At 39.1% G+C, this 23,692-nt stretch overlaps 2 protein-coding genes across 3 annotated transcripts in view; one reads left to right on the top strand and one right to left on the bottom strand.

Annotated features, from left to right (window-relative positions):
- The first annotated feature begins 292 nt into the window (after positions 1-292).
- ALKAL2 (ALK and LTK ligand 2) lies at positions 293-16,126 on the top strand. The gene is made up of 6 exons (XM_068416768.1): positions 293-515; positions 1,566-1,875; positions 4,351-4,404; positions 4,522-4,602; positions 6,953-7,019; positions 15,489-16,126. The coding sequence occupies exons 2-5, from the start codon at positions 1,617-1,619 to the stop codon at positions 7,015-7,017; spliced, it is 459 nt and encodes a 152-aa protein (XP_068272869.1). The 5' UTR covers positions 293-515; positions 1,566-1,616; the 3' UTR covers positions 7,018-7,019; positions 15,489-16,126.
- Positions 15,578-23,692, bottom strand: part of ACP1 (acid phosphatase 1) — a 22,751-nt gene continuing 14,636 nt past the window's right edge. For both annotated transcript variants that reach the window (XM_068416581.1, XM_068416666.1), the window contains exons 4-6: positions 23,264-23,325; positions 20,860-20,965; positions 15,578-19,961 (exon numbers count right to left, since the gene is read on the bottom strand). In XM_068416581.1, coding sequence (XP_068272682.1) covers positions 19,884-19,961; positions 20,860-20,965; positions 23,264-23,325 — 246 coding nt within the window. In that variant the 3' untranslated portion in view covers positions 15,578-19,883. The remainder of the gene's footprint in view (positions 19,962-20,859; positions 20,966-23,263; positions 23,326-23,692) is intronic.

Here is a 23,692-nt window from a genome sequence, read left to right as displayed (position 1 = left end):
TAATTAAAGGCTCGGGCGAGGCGCGGCCCCCCCGTCCCCATCTTCCCGCCGCCGCCCCCTCCCACTTTACACACACACACACACACTTGAGACCGTCTCCTTACGTCGGAGAGCGGCGAAGGAGTGACTGAGCCCTGCCCGGGAGAGCCGAGCGAGGGGGAGGGACGGGGGGGACCGGGGCGGGAGGGAAGGGAGGGCGGGGAGGGGGGGGCTTGTGCAAGCAGCGACGCTCCCGAGGTTGCCAAGTGGACTTTTATTGTTTTCCACCCACTTCCAAGTCGATACTATCTGCCGTCTCATGTCCATCCTATAGCCTATATAAGCGGCTGCGCTGGGGCTGGCGGCGATGGAGTAGTTTGTGGATACGGCGAGAGCGCAGGGACGGGACGGGGGGCGGGCGGGCCAGCCGCGGAAAACTTGGACTCCCCGCCGCCCGCGGGCTGCTGCCGTCCGGGGAGAGCCGGGGGAGCGGCTCCCGGGGGGAAGACACCTCGACTTCTGGGACGGAGAGACAGGTAAAGCGGCCGGGACGGGCCAGCAACCCTCCTTCCTCCCCGTCCCTCTCTCCACGCCCCCGCCCCTCTCGCCCCGCTGAGCCGGAGCGCGGCGTGCGGCGGGGCCGGCGGCACCGCGGGGCCGTGCCGGTGACAGCCAGCGGGCGGGAGGCGGGCGCCGCCGGACACCCGCCGAAGTTGGCAGGGGAGAGCCGCCACACGGAGCGCGGGGCAGCCGTGTGCCGCGGGCCGGCCGCCCCGCAGCCGGCGGAGCGGGCAGTCAGCCGTCCGGAGGCGAGCGGCTCCGGCGATGAGGCAGCGTCCCTCGCCGCGCCTCGATGCTGCTCCCCGCTACTCTCTGCGCGGGTGGCCGGGGCCGCCCGCGCCCCTTCCCCGAGCTGGGAGGGAGAAAGCACAGCGAAGGGGAAGGCTGGCGTTGCCGCTCCCTACCCCCGGACGGCTGCCCCCCGCCGCGCACCGCCCGTCCCGCCGCTCCTGCCCGCAGCCCCGGCGCGGAGCCCCGCAGCGGGGGTGGGGGGGCGCGTCGCTCGTGCGCATCCGCCGCGGCTCTGCGGCAAAAAACTTTCGGGGAAAGTTGTCGCCCCGGGCCCGCGCTCCTCCGCTCCGCGGGCGGGGCGAGGCGGGGCCGGGAGGTATGCATCGGTGGCCCGTCGCGACCGGGGATCTGCTCCGCCGGGGCGCGGGGGGTCCCGCCGAGGCACCCCTCGCCTCGGCCCGCTGCGCGGCTGCGCAGCCCGCCCTCCCGCGGGGCCCCCGTGGGCGCAGGCTGCGGGGCGGGCGGCGCTGGGGAGGCTCTCCCCGCGGGGCGCTGCGGCGGAGCGGGGGGCAGCGAGCGGGGCTCCCCCTCCAGCGCTGCCCCCCTCCAGCGCTGCCCCCCTCCAGCGCTGCCCCCCTCCGCGCTGCCAGCCCCCCTGCAGCCCCCGGGGCGCGCTGGGCTCCCGCCTTGTGTGACCTGCGGAGCGGTCTCGGTGCTTCCCTCCTGTAATGTTTCCGATTTCACCGCCGTGATTCCCCCACCTCCGACCCACCCCCGTTTTTCTCCTCCCATAGCCGCGGATCCTTCGTTTCCATCTGCTCGTGCACCCTTCAGGTCAGCCTGCAATGAGTGGACTGAGGTCTCCTGGGCTGCTGGGGCTGGTGCTCTTGATGCTCTCAGCAGGATATTGCAAAGAGAAATCTGACTCCGCAGATTTGAAGGACAGGCAGAGTCTCTTAAATCTGATCATGGAGATCATTCAGGAACTGAAAAGGTACCACCTGGAGAAAGACAGTGGGGTGCAGTACTTCTCCAAGCACGACTACAACTTAGATCGAAGGGAAGTGGCTGACTATGGAGGATACCAGGATGAGCAGAGAGTTGGTAAGTCACAGTCCATGACTTAGGAGATCTTTTTTTTTTCTATAGGGTGCCTTGGTGAATCAGACATCACATCAGGTTACTAATTTTATGTCAAGAATTCACCGCTCAAAATACCTGCCGTTTCCCTTTGGTATCAGAAACTGACACAGACGGCAAATTTGGAATAGAAAAACTCCCTTCACATCTCAGAGTCTCTTACTCTCCGGATAACGTACTCAACTGAAAGTCCGACTTCCTGTGTGTTGGCTTTGAACAAAACCTATTAATAAGGGAAAAGACTGAAGTGGGCTGAGATCAAAGAAATAAGGGATGAAAATGCTCTTTTTCCTGGAAGTTTACCACTTTCTAAAATGTGCTTGGTTTAACTGTTTCTTGGAAATTACCCTAGCAAGAATTCACCTGCAGGACTACAGTATGTCCTTATAGAAGCCTTTCCTGCAGCTCAGCTTCATTAAACTTTTCGCCCCACTTGCTAGTTCCTTTTGTACTCGGGAGGTAGCACCTTTGAAATACTGGGGAACTGAAACAGAGTACTCCTTTGTCACTGTCCAAGCTATGACTACTTTGGGACACCCCTCCAGTCCTCCTCCTACTCATTTGAATGGCTCTTCTCTAACCTCCAGTGAAAGCCCAGGCTGGTTTGTGAGACGTTCAGGGTTGTCTAGAGCAGTCCGGAAGCAGTCGCACCAAGCCACATAGTGATGGATAGTTCCTGCTCAGTTCCGTGATGTACTTCTGTGCATCCAGCTGAAAGTTGATTTGGCTTCTCCTGATGCCATGTCTAATTTACTCTTCACTGTCACTCCCAAACCCCTACAGCATTACTGCTGTCATTTTACCCCTCCTACTGACAGTGACTTTCTGAATATTTTCCAGCAGGTATCTACTCATCTTTTTCCAAACTGGCTTTCATTTTGCTAGTGTGCTATTTATTTTGCCTTTATAGATGTCATAAAGCTTCATTGTACCTTTTCTTCGTTCTCATTCAAATATCCTCATGATTAGCATTTGGTGGTGGTAGTCACAAAAATGTTACTTCTCCATCTGGATGATTAATGAATATACAAAGGAGGACAATTTTGTTCCACTTAAGATCAGCATAGTGAGAACATGTTGTTTTATAAATGTTGAAAAGTTAAGGAGGCCAGGCTAAGCAGGGAACCCTGATCTGCACAACTCTAAATCTCAGCGTGGAACATGGGCATAGTTTTTGGCCACGCTACATCAGTGTATTGGTGCAAAAGTCTGGTTTGTGCTGAACAGCTATCTATGTGAATAATAAACCTACTCCAGAGCAGATCAGTTGGTAGTGGTGTCATTGACTTCTAAGCAGGATTTTTCATTATAATGGAGTTATTCCCAGCAACTCTGAAAAGGAACTACTGCTAGGAGTCTTTCATTTCAGTTTTGGCATCGCTTTCCCAGTGAGCCTGTCCCACGGGAAATTTCTGAGTGAAGCATGTGTGTTTTTAATGCTCTTCATGACATAATTAGGTCAAATTGATAAGGTCAATTTTACTTACACTGACTAAAGTTAGAAGTAAAGGAAGAATGACTTTCGAGAAGTGTCTAACCTCACAAGTGAATCAGATCTGGATGGAAATACTCTCTGCTTTATATCTGATAAGAGGTGCCAGGGGAATGAAAAAGGCTGCTCAGGCATTTATGGTCAAATAAATAAAGCACCATGTAGTGTATCATACACAATCAGCACTAAGCTATCAGCATAGAGTTCGTAACGGAAAGCAATCAAAGATAGCTGTAAATCAGGAAGACACAAGCAAGAGTTAGGGATAAAATGGATTTCAGTAAACCAGTTTCATTTTGCCATCTGCTGAACACAAAACGCAAGGCGGTAAACCACAAACACAGGGAGCCAGAAGAGAGCAATTTGCTTGGGATCATTTCCTGTGAATTTTATTTACTGCTAGAGGGAGGAAAAAAAAGATTCCCGTAAGGAGATAATCCAGTTTCACAATTACAGCAGAACAGTGCTTGTACAAACATACCTGTGACAAAAGAGTGGATACATTTGCATAAAAGAATTAGAAGACACTAAACCAAACTTGAATATATCTTTCGTTCTTCACCACTAGTGGAATATGCCATTTCTGAGCAACTGTGAACTAAAATTTCCGGAAGAATTTAAGTCTAGGTAAACTTGATAATGTAGTCCATAGAGAGCTAAAATTTGACTCTTAGTTAACTGTCATCATCATTAATGACTGCACACCTAACAGACATTACTTGTTTCATCATCACAGTGTGTTTCACAGTACATTTTACAGTGGCTTCTTCTGTAAAACAAATGCTTGCAATTTGCCCTATTGTACGCAAAGGACTTTTGACCTCTGTGCATCTGTCAAGATGCAGTGGTGATGTTTGCCGGCCAGAGTTTATTCCCTTTTCTCATACTGTGCTTGGCAAGCAGAGTTCCAGTGCAGGAGAGTGACTATTCTTTTTTCTGTCCAACAGAAATAGTTCCCAGAGATCTGAGGATGAAAGACAAGTTCTTAAAGCATTTAACAGGTATGTTAATGTTTTAATTTTGCATTGGTATCCATCATCTCACGTGCATACCATAAGCTGCACTCTTCTTCCTGTGAGCTGTGCTGATTCGTAACTTCTTTTTTCTTCATATTTCAGGTCCACTCTACTTTAGCCCAAAATGTAGTAAACACTTTCATCGGCTTTATCACAATACAAGGGACTGCACCATCCCAGCCTGTAAGTGCCAAAACCAGAGACTTCCATAAAACAGAAAACTCTAAAATTGAATAGCTCTATGAGGTACCAGTAGTGATACAATGTTAGAATACATTCCTTGCAATGAAGAATTTGGAGTGCTCTAAAATGTTCTAAGTACAGTTTACAGCCCTGCTAGAACAGCGTCGGCATTACAGTGAGGAAGACACCACTTTTTCACTGCAAATATGCTGTGTAGAATGGCTGTAAACACTGCTTCCTTAAGTACTGATGCATATGCCTCTCTGGTTCCAAACCAAAGGAGTTTGCTTTTCATAGAAACATGTGACTCCTCTCACAAACCTCTCATATCTAATTTCTAGTGCTGCAAATTCAAGATAGGATCAGAAATCCAGGTGGGGCTATTTCCTTGTCATTGATTATTTATATACAACATATTTTATAGACATTTTACAGTTTGACTGTTCAGTTACCAGTCTACTAGTGATGTTGACAGTGAATCTTTGCAACCCTTGTCTTCAGTGAATTACGAAAGTGTAACTTCATAAGGCTTAGTAAAAAAAAAAATGCGGATGAACACATATAAGCAAATTCAGCTTATGATATCTCATCTGTGTTGGCAGCAGAGAGAATTAAAAAAAAATAAAGTCTAACATCGATATTTATCAGTCAGTAGATGTGACTCCAGATTCATACTGAAGTGGACCTGTTGAGTAAGCAGAGGCTATTTTAGTACAGCCTTTTCAGAATGGAAGCACACTTTATTTTACTTGTCTGAGGTCAACCAGTTGGGTCAGTAGCAGAGCTGGGAATAGAAACCAGAGTTACAGATTCCAAGTTTCAAATATTAATAAATATTTCAGCCCAATATATTTTAAAGGCATATTTGGTAACAATTGCAGACTTTCTCTATTTGTAAGGCTTCAGATTAGGAATACATTCGAAAGAGAAGGATTTATACATAACGGCTAATGAGATCACGTTCTGTTTACATGGATGGAGATGGAAGTCGTTCATAACTAGTCTGTTTTGAACAAGCAAATGGTCAAACTTTTGGTCAACAAGCAAAGTCCTTTTTCATAAGTATCACAACACAAACATCATTTGACTCAGCCCTAATGAGTACTTCAAGCTGTGAAGCTGAAAACTAGTTGGTCTTAGAGTCTGAATTAGCCTTTTCCTCCTGACAGGTGACATACCCACCATCATAATGGCAATTATAGCATATCTATGCTGTGAGTTAAGGATTGTTAACATTGCATCTCTAGGAAACATTAGATGTAGTTACTCATTAATGAAATACCGCCTAACGAAAATCAACATCAGTCACCGGACTGGACTGACTAGCATCTCCTTAAAGTAACTTTCTTCTAGGAAAATGAGGTAAACAACCTGCTTTAGTTCTTCATGCACAATATGATGTTACTTTTTGATAATATCCTGATTTCAGGTAATACTGTTCATTCTATGTAGAAATTCAAAGGCCAAAGAACAAAGAAATTAAAAGCACCTATGATGCTGCGACACGGGGGTAGTCAATACAAAAGCATTTAGTTGGCATACCTTCTAGTACTTTGTACAGCATAGTAGCATTAGCACCTAAAAAGTAATTTACTCTGCTGTCTGTCCATAACCAACTTTCAGAAAATTTGCTTTCAGTTTGCCATGTTAAAGAAAAAAAAATCTCTTGATTAATTTTTTTAGTTTTGCATTGGTTCTAACCCTTATTGCAAATGCATCAAAAAGCAGAAGGTACCTAAAATAAGAACTACTAACAATAGGACTACTGTAGAAACAACAATTTCACTAGTTTTAAGATGAAACGATACAGTTATGAATGAATTTGTATGATGTGGTCACCTACTCAGGCTGGACTTAACATTCCTATGACTAGAAGATGATATTTGTGTAAATTAACAGTTTTTCCAGGAAGAAAATTTGCATTACTTAATAGTAAGTTGATAGACGTAATCACTGAGGGCTGGATTTCAAAGATGGATGAGCACTACTGAGTATGGAAATACTATAGTCACATGTTTAGATCAAACATTTAAGCACAGATACAGATGTATAAACTTTCATACATACATACACTTGGAGAGCCTCCAAGCACAGTCATGCTATTTGTTTATAGATAGTATGTATGCAGAAGTCAGTTGCATAGTTACATGTGCCGTTAGACTTGGCTTTCAGTTATGCAAGTTTTACACCCTCCATTCGTGAGTCTAAGGAGCTCATTTCTACGCTGTTGCAAACTAAGGTGTTCACTGAACTTTATTATGACAATAATTTGCACACCATTATCAATTTTGATTTTTAAAGGCAAAATTGGTCACTTTAGTAATCTATTAATGCTCTTTTTTCATGACAGACTATAAAAGATGTGCCAGGCTTCTTACTCGATTGGCAGTAAGCCCAATGTGCATGGAAGGATAAAGGTAAGCTTTTTCATAGCAGTGATGACATTCTCCTGCATAGCAAAGCAGTGGATTTTGTGTTTCATACATGAAAATTCATGGGAGTATAATAGCAATTGTCCTTTGGCTAAGGTATTCCCCTCTCAGAGTACTTGAAGGAACTGGGTTAATCTGGCAAATACTGTCAATAAATAAAGGGTACCCCCCACTGGAAGTCATTATATAAAAGTCCATGTGCATCAGCTGTGAATTATTCATAGCAGCATACAGTTAGCAGATAGTGAATTTGTTGTTACAGAACAAGACACAACAGCTGTAGCTTATTTTTCAAGAGTTGACTCAGTACACATTTGCCTGTACTGGCAGCAGCAGCCCTTTTATGTGTGCAGCTGTAGATCTATGGTGTACATTTTAGTATCAGTTAATATATACATAGCTATACATGTGATAGCTTTATAAATGCAGATAGGTTGCAGGTGCTTTTATAGTAATTCAATTTAAATATATTATTAGTAGCACTGATAAACTAACTTTAGCTAGTCATATTTCTTGGGGTTTTCATTGTGTTCACCTCTCATATCTTCGGGGTTTATTACCTCCCTTTTTGCCTAGATGTACCTCTAATTCCCACAAATACTTTGGGAATTTCACCATGCACCAAAATAGAAACAAAAAATGAACCAAACAAAAAAGTACTTCCAAACTATCTGTATTTCTAGAGAACTGACACGTAAGAATACAAAAGGGCTAATTTACATTCTGTCCTCAACCTTTACGTGAGACAAAAATGTGACCTCTGACAAAGGGATACGTAATAACCCATATGGATTTATCAGTAACAAATGCTGTCAAACCAAGATATTTTAAGTCTGTGACAAAATACACATCTTGTGGAGAGAGTCAGTGAGAAAAAGCAATAAATGTTAAGCATCTTCGTTTTTTTTTTTTTTTAAAGCATTGACACTCTTTTGCATGGCATTCTCACAAACAAGCTAGGGAAATGTGATCAAGATAAATGTAAAAATGGCTGGAAGAAATATACAAATAATAAGTTATTAGTGCTTCACTGTCAAACTGAAAAAATGTATTGAGCAGTCACAGCTTCATTATGAGTATGGTATTGTTCAATATTTTCATTAATAACTTGGGTGATAGAAGGCAGTGTATTTATGGATGACAGTAGCATAGGAGAAAAAAACATGGTAGAGTACAATCTTGAAAATAATCTTGGAAAATTAGCTGAATAGTCTAAAACAGGATAAAATTTAAAGGAAAGAGCAGAATTATGAAGTCATGCAGGAGTAATCAATTGCAGAAGTACATGGCAAGTTGTGAATAGTTAGATAGTTCTGTAGAAAATGTGGGGGTTGTAGAGGATCACAAACTAAGCACATCAACCACGTCACACCTGAAAAAAGACAAACAACATACTGCAATTTATAAATAGAAACATTGTTTATAAAATACCTGAAATAATCACTGTTGCTGGAATACTCTATTTAATTAAGGACACCAGAAAGACGTATGGGTGCTTCTTTTAAGAGTCCAAAGAAGAGCAACGTGGATGAGCAAAGACCTAAAAAACTCAATTTACAAGAACAGCTAAAACCTATTGGGATTATTTAATCTAAAGAAAAGAGAACTGCAGAAAAACATGATGGAGATATTCAGTTTCATAAAAGTGGCATCAAGCCGTTCTCTCTATCAAGTGTGGATAAATAAGACATAATTTATTTAACTTTGCAACAAGAGAGGATTCCAGCTAGACATTAGAAGACTTTTCTAATGGCAAGGGCAGAGGTAATATAGTAAATCATTAGGTATAATTCAGCATCCTGACTTTACGCTAAATTCCTCAACATATCTTTATTTTCTGCCCGACTTCCTAAATAAACCTAAACTAGCCCAGCTTCAATGCAGAATGTTTCTAATGCCCAATAACTGTTACATTACTTGTTCTCTTAATTTGAAACATGCAGCCATGGAGAGGAATCTTATCCATATATCGTGTGTTCAGGGATAGAATTGCGGAAACAATTGGATATAGTGTTAGGACAAATAAAAGTTAGCAAATAGGTAAATCCTGTGATGTAACTAGGAGAAATGCCAGGGATTCAACCTGTCAATTGTAAAATCCAGAAAACAAGAACAAATTAGCTATTATATAATGATACCCACCTGCAAAAGATAGGTGAATAATGTTATTACCAAGACTAATAAGCAGATACATCAGAGTAGAGAATTCTTTTCTCCCCTTCCTTAGAGAGTTTTATCTGTGTCTTTACAACGTATCATGTAAACACAAACTCATAATATGAAGGAACAGTAACTAAGGTAGTTCACATCTCAAGCTGGGAGGCTATTTAAAAAAAGTCCATCTCATTTTGACATTCAACTCCTTTGCTCAACTAGGAGGTATGTTTCAACACGTGTAACAAGCTTCCACTTCTGCTATTCTCCAGACAGACACAAATCATTAATAGTATCAGTGCTCTTAAGCAACCTCTATTAGGAGAAAGGAAGACTATTCTCTACCACCTATGCCTTGAGATCCACAGGTGTCTCCATAAAATTAAGCATCCCTCCTCCTCAAAGCTTTTCCACTGCATCAGTTCAATTTGTGTGGGTAAGACATCCTCTCTCACAGAAAGGTATAATGCAGGCTTTATTTATTTTCATAATTTCATGGACTAAGCTGTAGAAAAATGCATTCTTTTTGTATTTTTACACTTATCAAACCATCCTTTTTCTCCACAAAGCATATAGCTTTAGTCCAAGGTGTTTTCAAGAAGTTTCAAAGTTTTGAACATAGTACCACTTATATATAGCAAGACAAGATTTTGAAGCCATTTCTTATTTAAGATGGCTCTCCAGTGTAAAAAGTTTATTTACAGTCTGGCAATAGGTAAACACTTCTGGTTTCTGCCATAAGGCTACTAGTTAGTATCAGTTCTAAAGCTCAGACTAACTCCTGAATATGAGATAACAAAATTTTCTTACGTGATACTACTCCACAAAGGTCTGAATTCACAAGTAGAATTCGATCTTTTATATTAATTGTAATCACAAATACATTTCAAAAAATCTTTTTAAACTCCTATATTATAAACTAGTAAAATAACACATTCTTAATTATCCACACCTACTTTTTTTTCTCCAATAAATCAGATTTCCTGTTTTGCTCAGTAGCTGATTTTCATTTCATTGGAGGCTTATGAGTGGGCTGGCCTATAGATGAATTATTGCTTTTTGATACTTTGGGAAACTAGTAGTTTTGGTGCATTTTTCAGATCCATGGACATCTGTCCATGTTTAGATATCAATTTGAGGGGAAGAAAAAAGAATGGATAGATTTGGTTTTTATTTGTACTTAAAATACATTTTGGACTGTCATAGTTTTAAAGCACACAGGACGTTGAAACTCACTGCTAAGATCAAACAAGAAAATAAGATGCAAAAACAGGAACCAGGCATCTATGACTATCACAGAACATACCTAAGGGTGGGGTGGGTGTATGTGATACAGTGTGGCTTATGGAGCCTTCACTTTCTCTCATTCATTCTACACATACCTAATGGGCTCCACCTTCTCTTTTTTCAAAGCGTATGTTCACATTTTGCCTGTCCCACAGGTACAAGCAGTGCAGGGGCCCAGTAACAACTCTTTTACTTGTTGCGATTGCATGAGTGAAGCCAGAGCAGCATATTTGTGTTACCACATCACTCAGTAGCCCTTTTTTTTTTTCCGGTCAGCAACTCAGGCCGCGTTCCCTGGTTGCCACCAGCACTGTTTCTGACTCGTTTTATTCTGTAACACCTTCTCCCTCTTGTGTTCAACACAGCCATGCTACAGTCCTGTCCTTGATGCTCTTTTTTGTTCTGTCCTTCAGCCTCGTTTTTCTCCCAGTTTCCTAATAGATCCCATACCTCATGCTTGCTTTGCTCCACCCCATGCAGGTACATCCAACAACCATTCTGTTGTCCATATCTGCAGCAGGTAGGAAATGTCAGGAACAAGATTCCCAAAGTCTTTACCTGAAGTTCCCAGTTCAGACCTTGTGGATTTCCTGTGATAGATGGTGATTACTCTGAAAAAGAAAATCTGGCCTCTTTGACAGCATTTGTCACAATCACTTTGGCTACAGTCATACAGATTTCACTGCTTTTGTTTGAAAACTGCAGGTGCGACTGTTGGTGCCCTCCCTTTTCCATTACCTGTTCTTTAAGTGTTTGCTAGAGACCAACACTGATCTCATAATGTATGCTTAAAACCTCCTTGCACCCTTAAGGAGCAGCTTAAGGACTAAGAACTGCATTATCACGTATGATTACATCCGTTTTGAAGATTTCTTCTAATTACTGTACTGACAAGTATTGATGTATTGTTAACTTTTTGTAAGTTTCTACAGTTATTTCAAATGAACAAAGTAAAACTAGTGACACAGCTTTACACTAATAAACACAAGACTAGTGCAAATAGTAGGAATCTTGGGCTAAGCAGAGAAAACAAGCTTTATCTACTATAAAAAGTGTATGAAAAAAATCTACCAGTTGGTTGTTTCCTAGAGAAGCACGTATAATTAACAATATTTAAATGAAATATTTAAAGGAAATTTAAAGGAAAATTAAAGCAATAGAAACAGTATTTCTTGCTTAAAGTACATGATAGGGCAAGAATAAATATATATACATACAAAGGTCAAAGATTCTTTATAAAATTCCTAATAAGCTAAAGCACACTGATAACTGAAATTTTTCCTTTGGTACTCAGAAAAATCTGTGTAAGCTCCTCAAGATGTATTGACTATACTAGTAATATATGTTTAAAAAGCTGAAAATACAAGATAAACTTGGAAACTTTAAATATATAAAGAGAAAACTGGAATACCACACTAAATATTCCATTCCTGTACACCATATTATATATCCATTATTTGAAACTATTCTTAAACCTAAATAGTATTTGGGCTCTTAAGTTTTGCTTCAGGTGTTTTGTAACAATGGAAACAACAGCCCTTAATTGCTTTCTCTCAACACAGTTTCTTATTCGGACTAACATCAAGTGCACTCAAGAAACATCAGACACTTTCATTGCGTAAAAGAAGTGAAGGTGGAATTAAGATGTGGGTTTTGCATATTATTCAGTGAAGACAGACCCTTTTTTTCTAGAAAGCATAGTCTGAGCCATCATATACAACTTCCCATGACATGTTCAGTCATCTCTGCTTGGTGACAGGAAGTCATTCCCAGGGGAACTAATTTAAGGCTTTTCTCAGAACTATTTATTTGAATTAAATAGCCAGCCAGTAGACATGGTTACTAGTGTGGCAAAGTCCAACTTTATTTAGAGGCAATTCTGAGTTTTCCTTACTCTGGGATCTCTGTGGCTAGCACCAGATGTAACATTAAGAGCTTTATCATCTTCAATGCATGGATCTCTGTGATCTGATGCTCACGTTAGAGCAGACTCCCACCTGGGTGCTCACACTCGGGAAAGGAATTTTTTGATGTTAGCACATGGAAGTTCTGCTACAAAATCCTACCGGCTCAGTATTTTAAAGTTTATATTGATACTTATAACACTAAATTCTTCTCTTATATAGATTAGCTTTGTCTGACAGAGTTTATCTCTTATCATCATGCACAGATAATGACTAGAACCAAATTTGGAAAGCTGTAATATGCCTTTACAATAGCATTCATTTGTGCTTTTAAAAATTGGAACAATTTTATGGTTTGGTTGGTTTCAGCTAATGTTGCTGGTTGGGTGTTGTGGTTTAACCTGGCCAGCAGCTGAACACCACACAGCCATTCACTCACTCCCCCCCTCCCCGCAGTGGGATTGGGGAGAGAATCGGGGAAAAAAGGTAAAACTCGTGGGTTGAGATAAAGGCAGTTTAATAGGACAGAAAAGGAAGGGAAAAAAATAATAATGATAAAAGAACATACAAAACAAGTGATGCACAATGCAATTGCTCAGCACCTGCTGAGCGATGCCCGGCCAGTCCCTGAGCAGCCACCGCCGCCCCCGGCCAACTCCCCCCAGTTTTATTGTGCAGCATGTTCAGCACGACGTCATATGGTGTGGGACATCCCTTTGGTCAGCTGGGGTCAGCTGTCCCGGCTGTGTCCCCTCCCAACTCCTTGTGCACCCCCAGCCTACTGGCTGGCAGGGCAGCGTGAGAAACTGAAAAGTCTTTGAGTTAGTGTAAGCGCTGCTTGGCAACAACTGAAACATCAGTGTGTTATCAACATTTTTCTTATCCTAAATCCAAAACACAGCACTATACCAGCTACTAGGAAGAAAATTAACTCTATCCCAGCCAAAACCATAACACTGGGTTTGTGTTTTGTTTTTTTTCTTTTTTTCTTTTTTTTTGCATTAGCAGAGGAGAACTAAGTATCAAAGAGAAAGGAGTTGTATAGCTACCCATGTTCTCAACACAGACTGTAGTCAAATAGTATGCAGGATCTTCACTAAGACTACCTGCCATCCTTCAGCTAAATTCCAGTCCAATTTCCCCAGACTGATGCATATAACAGACTATGTGAAACAGGAAAAAAAAAAAAAGCACACAACAGATTGATCAATGCTAAAAATCTGGGGCCTTTTCAAAGGTTTCTGAAAATGCCAGAGATTTAGAAAACTACAATGTAGCTGAGCACTGGGAATCTAAGACCCACAGCTTTTCATCAGATATCCACACAAAAGCAGGTATAGATGAGGTGACAAATGAGCATCCTGTCCACTCCTAGTTTTTCACCCGCAGTGAGCTGCATATTCCCATTAGTGTTAGTAATGCAAAAAACTATTTATTAAATTCTCAGTTGTACCACACACTGATCAAAAGTATGTGTATTTGTTTTTAAACATCACTTTTAAACATCACAGCTTAAACAGTGTACAGTAGGGGCATACATACAGAAAATAAGGTACATGAAAATGCAAGACATGGAAAATTTACATCAGTTTCCCCTCTAAGGAAGGAGATTTTTTTTAAAAAAAAAAAACTATTTGTCCTATCTGCAAAGCCAGAAAAAAAACCTAAATTACATTAAGCTTTTCTGTAACATTATTACCTTTCCTAATAGCTTAAAAAAAATTGCAAAACTAAATATGTTTAAATACTAACAAGTATTTCTGTATGCACCAATAGCTTGATTTCCAATGGATTATGTCAAGTCTGACTGACTTTGCATTCAAATGATTCTATTACAAATTATACTTACGCAGTAGAAAATGTAGAGAAACTCATAATATCAGAGTTCACACTGATCACGGGAAAGTGAGCTATATATGTTCAGACAGACAATATGAAAGTTTTAACTGTGAAAAATGACATCAGCAGAACTCTAGTATGAGAGAACCACTGTTTTTATCTCCCACATGGACTTTTGGTGTCTATGAGACACACAAGCTTCAGCTGAATCTGCTCCCGTGTAAGAGTGTAAGAGCGGTGTCTTTCACCCGTGCACCTCCTGTTGACTAGTAAGACATAGTGCATTTTGTACTTCAAAATAAGGGCATTAACAGGTTGCATTAGAAACTGGGTAGACAGACTTGCAGCTTTCAGTGGTCACCTGTCTAGAAAATGCGGTTGCAGAAAACAAACTTGGAAGTTACTGGAGAGAGGATGGATTTCTAGAGATGTATACACAGAGAAGGTTACCTTTTCTCAGAAGGCTTAAAGGTTTGGGGGAAAAGGGTCGTGGAAACCTCCACTGCTTTCTAGAGTACAGACTATACGTATGTAAGTAATGTGGAAACCTATAACTTTGTATCAGTGATTTTGATACCAGTGTCATAGAAATGGTTTTGATCTCATTCCAAGAAACCGTTCGGGGAAGAGTTAATAGAATGGGCAGCAAATTGAACCACTGCAGCTCCTACTCAGTTTGTGTTGCCTCAGTGTTTGCACATCGCACATTGCAGGGGCTATATTTATATGACTGAAGCTCAGAAAGTTACTTCTATTTGTTTCGTGTTTATGGGAGTCCAAATTTCTTCACTAATGGGCCCAATAAAACATCAGATCCTTCCTCGATCCTTCAGATTTTACCTTGACAGATTTATATTACTGGACATCTTATCAACAGCTTCCTGACACCAAGGCATTAAGACAGAGATTTACAATCTGTTAATACTATCCTTGAGGCTTATTCATTTTGACTTCACAGCCGCACTCACAGGAACAGGCTAAACATGAGAACATTTTGAATAGGTAGAACTGTATTTTCCAACTGTCTACCTAAAATGAACCAGCACAAAAAAGGACGCTTTCCAAAATTTCAGCCTTGATTAATAAACAAAACAGTAATTTAGCAGTCAGGCTGATATGAACTAGATTGAGCTAAATCAGAAATACACTACTGGATCTTTCCGAAGTTATTACTGAATTCTCCAGTTTTATTTACTATTTTCAGTACGATAAACGTGTGTGAGTATAAAAATGATGAAAGGCAATTTTCTTCTTTCTTTTAATCCACCAGATGTTATTACCATGAAAAGAAACACCAAGAACCAAGAGAAGTGCCTTGGAAACCAACAGGGAAATAGAACTTATTACCTTTATAACATATTCCATTGTGAACAAGAGATTTATTTTTGCAGATTGACAGACTACTTCCCACAATTCTTTTAACATACATTTTGTATGTCGTCAACAGTTTGCATATTGACATTCTTTACGTAGCATAACTGCCAGTAGTACTTAATGCTCCATCCTTAAAAAGACACTTTACAACTGATGTGTAATGCTGCCAAAAATTATGTAAACACAAATATTTCACCAAGAAAATTGATGTTTTATTGCTTAATTCTACAATTTTAAGGAATGTTTGTTTGTATATCTAAAACTACTAAAAATCTGCTCCACAGTAGTTGTGGTCACTCGATATCCTTCATGCTTATGCAATTTTTTAAAAGTTTGGTTAAAACAGACTTGGCATTGGGGTCACATTGTACCCTAGGAGTACAAATCGCATGACAAACAGGAACGTAATTCCAAGTAGACATATTTTTTGGGACAGTGGAGCATGGATTTTGTACACAAACACAAGCTGCCATTAATTTACTTTATATAATAAATGTATAAAACATTCCAGAGAACGTGCAATATGTAAATACTGTAAATAACAAGCATAAGTAATAAAGTGTTTGGTATTAAGTTGTTCTCAGTTTGCTTTCTGTTCACTGAATCCAGATAAACAAGCCATCTTCCAGTAGCTACTATCACTTACCCACACTTAAACCTCTTTCCAGGAAGAGTTCACGAGAGTAAGAAAGGCACACCCACCTCAGACAAGTCCAGTAATTTGGACACTCTCTATGGATTTGTGAGGACGGACAGATCTGTGTGTTCCAGTCCCACAAAATGACCAGACCAGGCTGCTCCAATTCTCTACAGTATTATAAATCTGAATCTTTTTTTATGACAAACAGTTGTTTTTTTTGTTTGGGTTTTGTTTTTTTTTCCATTTTCTATTCATGATACTACAAGGCAATATAATCAGCATATATCCAATAAATCATTTTAGTATCATAAAATTTTTAAGGAGTCAGTGAACACTTACTCAAAAAGCCTTGATACGCATTTCTCTTGCTTCCTTAAATCAGATATTAAATCCAGTTGTCATAATAAAATGGTTCAAATGGGAAGAAAATTTTTGTATGATCTGTAGATGAACCTCAGGTACTTTTATCTTAATACTGGCATTTAGCTTCCATTTTATCCTCAATACAAACCACAAAATGTAAGAACAAAACCAAACACACCCCTCCCCACCCTGAGAAATACCTAGGAGCTGGGATTCTTGAATTCACGCTTAAGAGCCTTCCGCATCTAGCTCTTTAGAAGAAAAAAGAAAAAAATGGCAGAAGCAGAAAATCCCATCCTAGAACATGGCTGTATTTAGTAAGGGAGAAGTACATAGTTTGTAGTTGCTTTCAGTGATCTCTAAAGTTTCATTTCTCAACAGAAGCAATACACGCACACCAAAAAACTGGTAGTTAAAGGAATCTACTGCTGCAGGGTTCACTTAGCTGCTCATCTGCAGTAAATGTGGGTGGAACTGTGCTTCCCTGTGGTTCCACTAAGATCAGATCACAGCATATTACTTAACATGGGAGTTTAAATTAGTATAAATCTTTCTTTTTGTAGTAGGACACCTGAAATCTGGTTAAATAAACACTTTCTAGAAAATGTCCTTATAAAAGGAAAATAGTAATTTATTTAATGATTTAATAAATGAATATAAATAAATTAATCCCATGGAAGTTTCCTCTAGATTTAGAGGTAGTCAGCATGCTTTGACAGAAGATACAATTATACTATAGTGTTTTTTTTTAATTTAGTCTTAAGTATAAGGTTACTACCTAAACTAAAACAAGCCATGGTTAGTTGGGTATTGTTTCATTCAACATTACATTTTTCATGAGTGGTATTTTAAACCTGTAAGAGCTTAGTCAGCTGTATGACACACGATTTGTGTATTGATCCTATGTTTACTGTTTCTCTTGGAACCCAAATAACAGTACTGTGCAACTGGCCTTCCTGAAAGCAATTCCTGTTCCATATTCTCGTATTCTACAAGCTCTTTTAAAATGCCATGGTGCTCTCCTTCCCCTCCTCCAAAAGAAACCCACTAAGGATAAAATCAATCAATCAGCTTTTTCCTCCTAGTAGGGCTAGTGAATTATTTAGCCAACAGATGACTCGCTGAAAATATACCTCAAGGCTGAAACTTTTAAAATCTGAACTGAACTTAATAGTTTTGACTTAGTACCATTTTACAGGAAGATTCCTAAGCCTAGTGAAGGTAAACAACTGTACCCTTTTATCTCCTTTCTGTTAGCCCAGCAGCTCAAAGATAAAGATTTAAGACTTTTAAATCTTAACTTTAATATGTAGGAAACTATAGGTTCAACTCCTACTCAGCCATGAATGGGAAAGCACAAACGACCACGTTCTCAATCTTCCGAGTTATTTTACTTTCACTGGAATATTTTAAATGGTCATTCTGGCAGAGAGTAACATTAGATTACGCCTAAATACTTCCACTTCTGAGGTCAGTGCATAAAACCACATTTAAGATGGTTTGTCCCTAACTGCCCATTATTTTCCCTCATTTATTTTGTCAAAGCATTCATAAAAGAAAAGGAAAATAATTTTTTCCAGAGTCAGTGCTTGATCTGACCTCAAATATATATATAACTCTTTGTCCCTGAAGTGAAATAGCTATTAACTTGCAAATCCCTAGTTTGTCCTTTAAAAGTCAAAACTATTGGTAATGCAATAATGCATAAAGATCCTGATTTCTGTATTTAAGTGTTCCATCTACCACTTGCCTTTTGTAAGCAGGTTCTTAAGTTTTATGTCTGACTGAAATTTTAGCACAAAACAGAAACCTCACTAACACTACAGCAACAGTCCCAGGAAACTTAATCTCCGTTGTGCAGACCACAGCACACGCAGAGCAACACCAGGATTCTTTCCTCCCCAGAAATAACAGGGTCCTCTATCGAAATGCATCCCTCTCCCAGAAGGGAGAGTGGGTGACAAATACAGAGGCTACTAGCTTGGAAGGCAGACCGAGGCAAAAACAAGGCTAAATAAATAAGAAAGCACGTTTTACAGATCCAGTTTTACAAATCATGTGGTAATGCTAGTTCATACCAGTGTTGGTATTACTCTACCAATGCTGGTATTACTCAAAACAGGAGAATTATCATGGTATCAGTTACATTACTGATGTCAGTACATTTACATTTCTAAGGCAGAAATGAAAAGTCATGTTCAGACAAACAGGCATGGATTTTTACAAAGCATTCGATTTTTGTCGAAGAGCACAACCTTCTACTTAGTGGCCTTCTGTTAACTTTTTATTATATTACAGATGGACTGTCTTCAAGCTGAACTATACTCTCAGAGAACACTTTTGACAGGCTATCCATTCTGCTGAGTAAATCTGAAAATATTGTCTGACACACACATAGGAACTGGGATTATAGCAAATTTCTCATTGATTGTATTGGATGGATTTGAGTATCTACTACTATGAGATACAAAATGTACATTTCACATTTAGGCTTTTAAGCTGACCTGTTTTGTCCTCCAAGTAAATGCTATGTTACATGTACTTGTATCAGTGTGCTAGGAATAGACCACAAGACCAAAGAGACTAGCCAGAAAAGTCCTATTAACATCAGTCACTATTTCTGAACTGACTTCATCTTACTTAGTACAAAAACGTACTAGAACAAGAATTGTTTCTTCTTTGAATAACTGAGCATTTAAACTAATACAAAACCCCATTTTCACACGATCCTGATGACACACAGTGGTTTTGCTTGCTTTGAAATAGTGCTAAGAGCAATGTTTGTCTGGGGGCAGGCAGTTCTTTTAGTCTAGCAGGCTCAATACGAAACAGCTTCAGTCCAAAGGCTGTCTAATGATTCTAGGATGGCATGCCTAAGTTACCGTACATGAACTTATCTCGCATACTCCCATTGAAAGTTGATTTAAATTAAGTCACTAAGGGCACAATGAGAAAATCTCAGTTTAGTTAATATAGCACATAAAGAAGCAAGATGTTACTTTTACAGTGCTTGTGAAAAAGCACTGGAAGAGTTTACAGATAAATTTATTCTGAATTATATACTTTATTATTACTTTGATGTGTGACAAAATGGTTGATTATCTAATCCAATTCAAACTTTTCTATATTTTTTAATTAGGTGACAGAAAAGCTGAAATATAAAATTAAACTGAAAAAGTTTTGAACCTACTGAGATGTAATTTTACAATTGAAACACATCAATCAAATAAGCTTTACATGTTTCAGGATAAGCTAATTATTTTCTTTTAGAAATAGAATGATGAAGCATTAATGAGACTTCTCCAAAAATGCTTTACAGCATCTAACGCACTGCTCGTAAACAGTTTCAAAGTCCTCTTCATTCCCCTAGAAAAGAACAGAGGAAAAAAGAACATAAGAATAGCAATACTGGCTCAAACAAAAAATTTTTGCAAACTAGTCTCCCCGCTGTCAGTAATGGCAAGTAACTGACATTAGGGAAGAATCAGAACAGCACAAATACTTGGTGATTGTCTTTGCATATTTCTGCCTAATTTTAACTACCTGCAGCTCAGGAATTTCTGCAGCCAAACACTGTGACTTTGTACTCAACAGTCCTGGATGAATTTTCCTTTACATATTTCTTCCACTCACTTTTTGAGCCCTTATAAGCATTTTCTTTTTTTCTTTACATTCACAGTAACCATGTTGAGTTGCAGTTTAATGAAGCACTGCGTGGGGAAAAAAAAAAAATGCTTCTTTTTGTTTTGCACCTGCTTCCCACTAATGCCATATGATATTCTCTACTTCTTGGGTAATGAATAGCAATTCCTTATTCACCTTTTCCCATGATATCAAGACTTTATAGAACTCTACTGCATCTTCATTCACTTCTCTTTCCTAAACTGAAGAGCCTTAATCTAATTGGTTGCTCTTGGCTGGTATTACTCAACTTCTTTGACCATCTCTGTCCATGTCTTTGTCTCTGTCTCTCATGATTACATCTTCTTTGCAAGGAAGCTGACCAGAGCTTCACCCAATATTGAAAGTACAGGTGCATTGCATTATTTAAATTTAAGTAATTGTTATAAGCATAAAGGCATGTTTTCCTTTCTTATCCCAATAATTTATATTGGTTTGTTACATCGCTTTAAAAAAATATGTTTACACATATTTTATGTATGTTTACATATGTTCTCATATGTCAACTGTGGGATATGGAAAGATTATATACTATACACACACAATTTTTAATCAAGCCACCACAAGAATTTCTTACACATACATAGTACGGATCTTCAATGATAAGTTGTTTCTGTGGATCATAAGTTCCAAGGAGTTCAATTTTGGCCTTGCAGTCTTTCACTTGGTTGCTTTTCCTTTTCAGATCTCTGTAAAAGAGAAAATAAAATTTTCCCATTAAATCTTTTCTTCAGAAGTTTTGGCATCAGCATGAGATGCTCATGACCATTTCTAGAGAACACAGGAAAATAATATGCATCTGGACGCAAGTCAGTTCTGTGGACTTTCTATGCCACTGCTGGTTTTCATTTGTTTCTTGTTGTGTGGGTTTTTTTTAATTGAGTATGGAGGACATATAAGTAAACTTAATTCAGAGCATAAAAAAGCAGTCAGGCACTCGACCAAAAGCTTAACAGGACTTTGCAGCAGTTAAGTTCATCAACTTCTTCCTCAAATCAATCATTAGTACTTTCAATATCCACCTTTAGTTTATATTGAACAAAAATAATGAAAATTATCTAAGTATTTTTCCAGAAGTATGAGTAAGATTCTCCCATCTGTTCAATACCAGTGTTTTCAATTGGTATGCTGCAAGTTCTCTCAATACTGCCTCTAACTCATATGAAGTCCTACTACATTCAGTTAACAGAAAATGGTAAATCAGTGAGAAAGACCCGTCTTCCCTTTGACATACTATAACATTTCATCAGTTGTCACATCCTTTCTTCTACATTGCCTCCCACTGATCAAACATACTGGTTTTGAGATGGTATTTTTCCCCATCTACTTACAAATGGCCCTTCATTATCCCGAATGCAGTTAAAATGTACCTCTCGTCATCTTCAGACTAAAAGCAGCTCAGTACCATGATTTTCACAATGCTGAACAGCCAGAACATATTAAATTCTTTTAATATTTCACATCTCCATACCAAATCATTTTACCTACCCCGCATTTAAAAAAAAAAAAAGGCAAAAAACCCTGTAAATACTTACAGTCATAAGCATAATCAGTTTTAAGACATTAAATTCTAATTATTAATTAATTTTGATTAAGAAATTAATTTCCGAGAGTTTAGAAGTAGCACTGAAACCACAATACTGTTTTTCTGTGAAGAAAAATCAGGAGTCCTCTATCAACTAAGAAGTTATTGCTTGAATTTACAGATTTTCAATAAATTCTCTAGCCTTCTATTAAAAAAAAGTCTAACCATTTCCTTCAAGGCTTTTGGCATACCACTTAACGAACAGGAGAGGGCCAGGTACTGAGGAAAAGGGATGTCCCAAATCTTCCTTTTCTGATATGACAGGCCCTCCTAGTGCTACGAATAGGTATTCCCATGGAAAATGGTTAAACTGGGTGCAAGTTTAAGGTGAAACTTAAGTGTAGCAGTAGTAATATCCCTGTTACAGTTGTGACGTTTCTTCTGCTCTACAGCTCATATCATATACATTGTTAATACAGAAGTAAGTTTCCATTTAAGAATTCAAGTGAAAACAGAAGTAAGCCTAGTCACATCTTTGCCTGACAGGCTGCAATCAAGCCAACTGTTATACACCCTTCATTCATGCAAGCTATGTAAGAGAGGTCATGCAACACATTCTAGAAAATTCAACAAGAAGATACTTATTTCAGTTAAGTGGTGCCGCTTCTAAAAGTCTTTACGTGCTACTAATAGGGTTTTATTTGGGGTTTGTTTTGTTGGTGGTTGTGGTGGTTTTGGGCTGGTTTTTTTGTTCGGTTGGTTTTTTTAAACTAACTTTACAAGTAATAGTCCTTACAAGCACTTTAACACTTGTAGTTTGTTAAAGCTCAGCCCCTTAACCCCAATCATCAATAGGTATGTAATTAAGTAGAAATTCTGCTAATAATATCCAAATGTTCACACTAAGCAGCTACTTAACCAAATCTTTCTAAAGCATAAATTGTCTCAAAGACGCACTTAATTAGAACATGGATAACACTAACAAACAAGATCCCCCCCAGCTAACCACCTTACTTATTTCAGAGCTTACTCTATGGCTATTAAAGAAAAAAGAAAAAAAACTCACACCATATTTAATCCCTTCCAAGTTTCCACAGTGTCTTTTAGATCCCATGCAATTAGAAAAACAGATCACTTTACTCAAGACAGTACGTCCTCATTCTTAACTATATAAGCATCAGCTGCACATCTATAGCACAAAGTATACTAAATTTCCCTGTCCTTAATCCTTGAGTGGCATGTATCACACAAATAAACCATTGAGTTCTAGCTCATTAAGCTTATTAGAAGTGAAGAATCCATCTATTAGGACATCACTCACACACACACACAAAAAAACCTCAAAACCAAAAAAACCCCAAGACAAGCTAAGTAGTAAAACATGACATCTGTCTTCAAAGTGACTTATGAGACATCACTACAAGTAATCAATATGAATTTGTTCCACAGCTTCATACATTACCTTAGATTGCTCTCATCCATACAAAGTATATAATCAAAGGTCTGGAAATCATCTTTAGTAACCTAGAATTAAAAATATGTGCTTTAGCCTACAAACTGTATTTGATTTATAAAAAGGGGAAGGGAAGTATTTTCAAATTTTGTAGTTCTGATTTATTAAGAGACACAGATGCAAAGAATAAAACTGTGTACCTTCATCAACTTTTACAATAAATTAAGGCAATTTAAATATACTCTACCATGATTATTTATCAATTTCTGCAAGTTTTCCACAAAAAAAACAAGTCACCTATTTTACCAATACTTTTTTTTTTTTTTAAACATCTCATGCATCAACTTAGAACATCATTACAAGTGACATTTCTAATGCTTTCCAATCACTAAAACTGAAGCAGGTCTCCAGTCGTGGAAGCCATGCAATAAAAATGTA

Source organism: Nyctibius grandis, chromosome 1 (assembly GCF_013368605.1).
Source record: "Nyctibius grandis isolate bNycGra1 chromosome 1, bNycGra1.pri, whole genome shotgun sequence".
NCBI classification, from domain to species: domain Eukaryota; kingdom Metazoa; phylum Chordata; class Aves; order Nyctibiiformes; family Nyctibiidae; genus Nyctibius; species Nyctibius grandis.
Note: the sequence above shows the minus strand (reverse complement) of the source record. Positions and strands in the feature narration are given on the sequence as shown.

Coding starts and splice junctions, on each gene's coding strand:
- ALKAL2 (XM_068416768.1), top strand. CDS start 1,617: ATGAGTGGACTGAGGTCTCCTGGGCTGCTGGGGCTGGTGCTCTTGATG. Junction 1,876..4,350: donor CCAGGATGAGCAGAGAGTTG/GTAAGTCACAGT, acceptor TCTGTCCAACAG/AAATAGTTCCCAGAGATCTG. Junction 4,603..6,952: donor GGACTGCACCATCCCAGCCT/GTAAGTGCCAAA, acceptor TTTTCATGACAG/ACTATAAAAGATGTGCCAGG.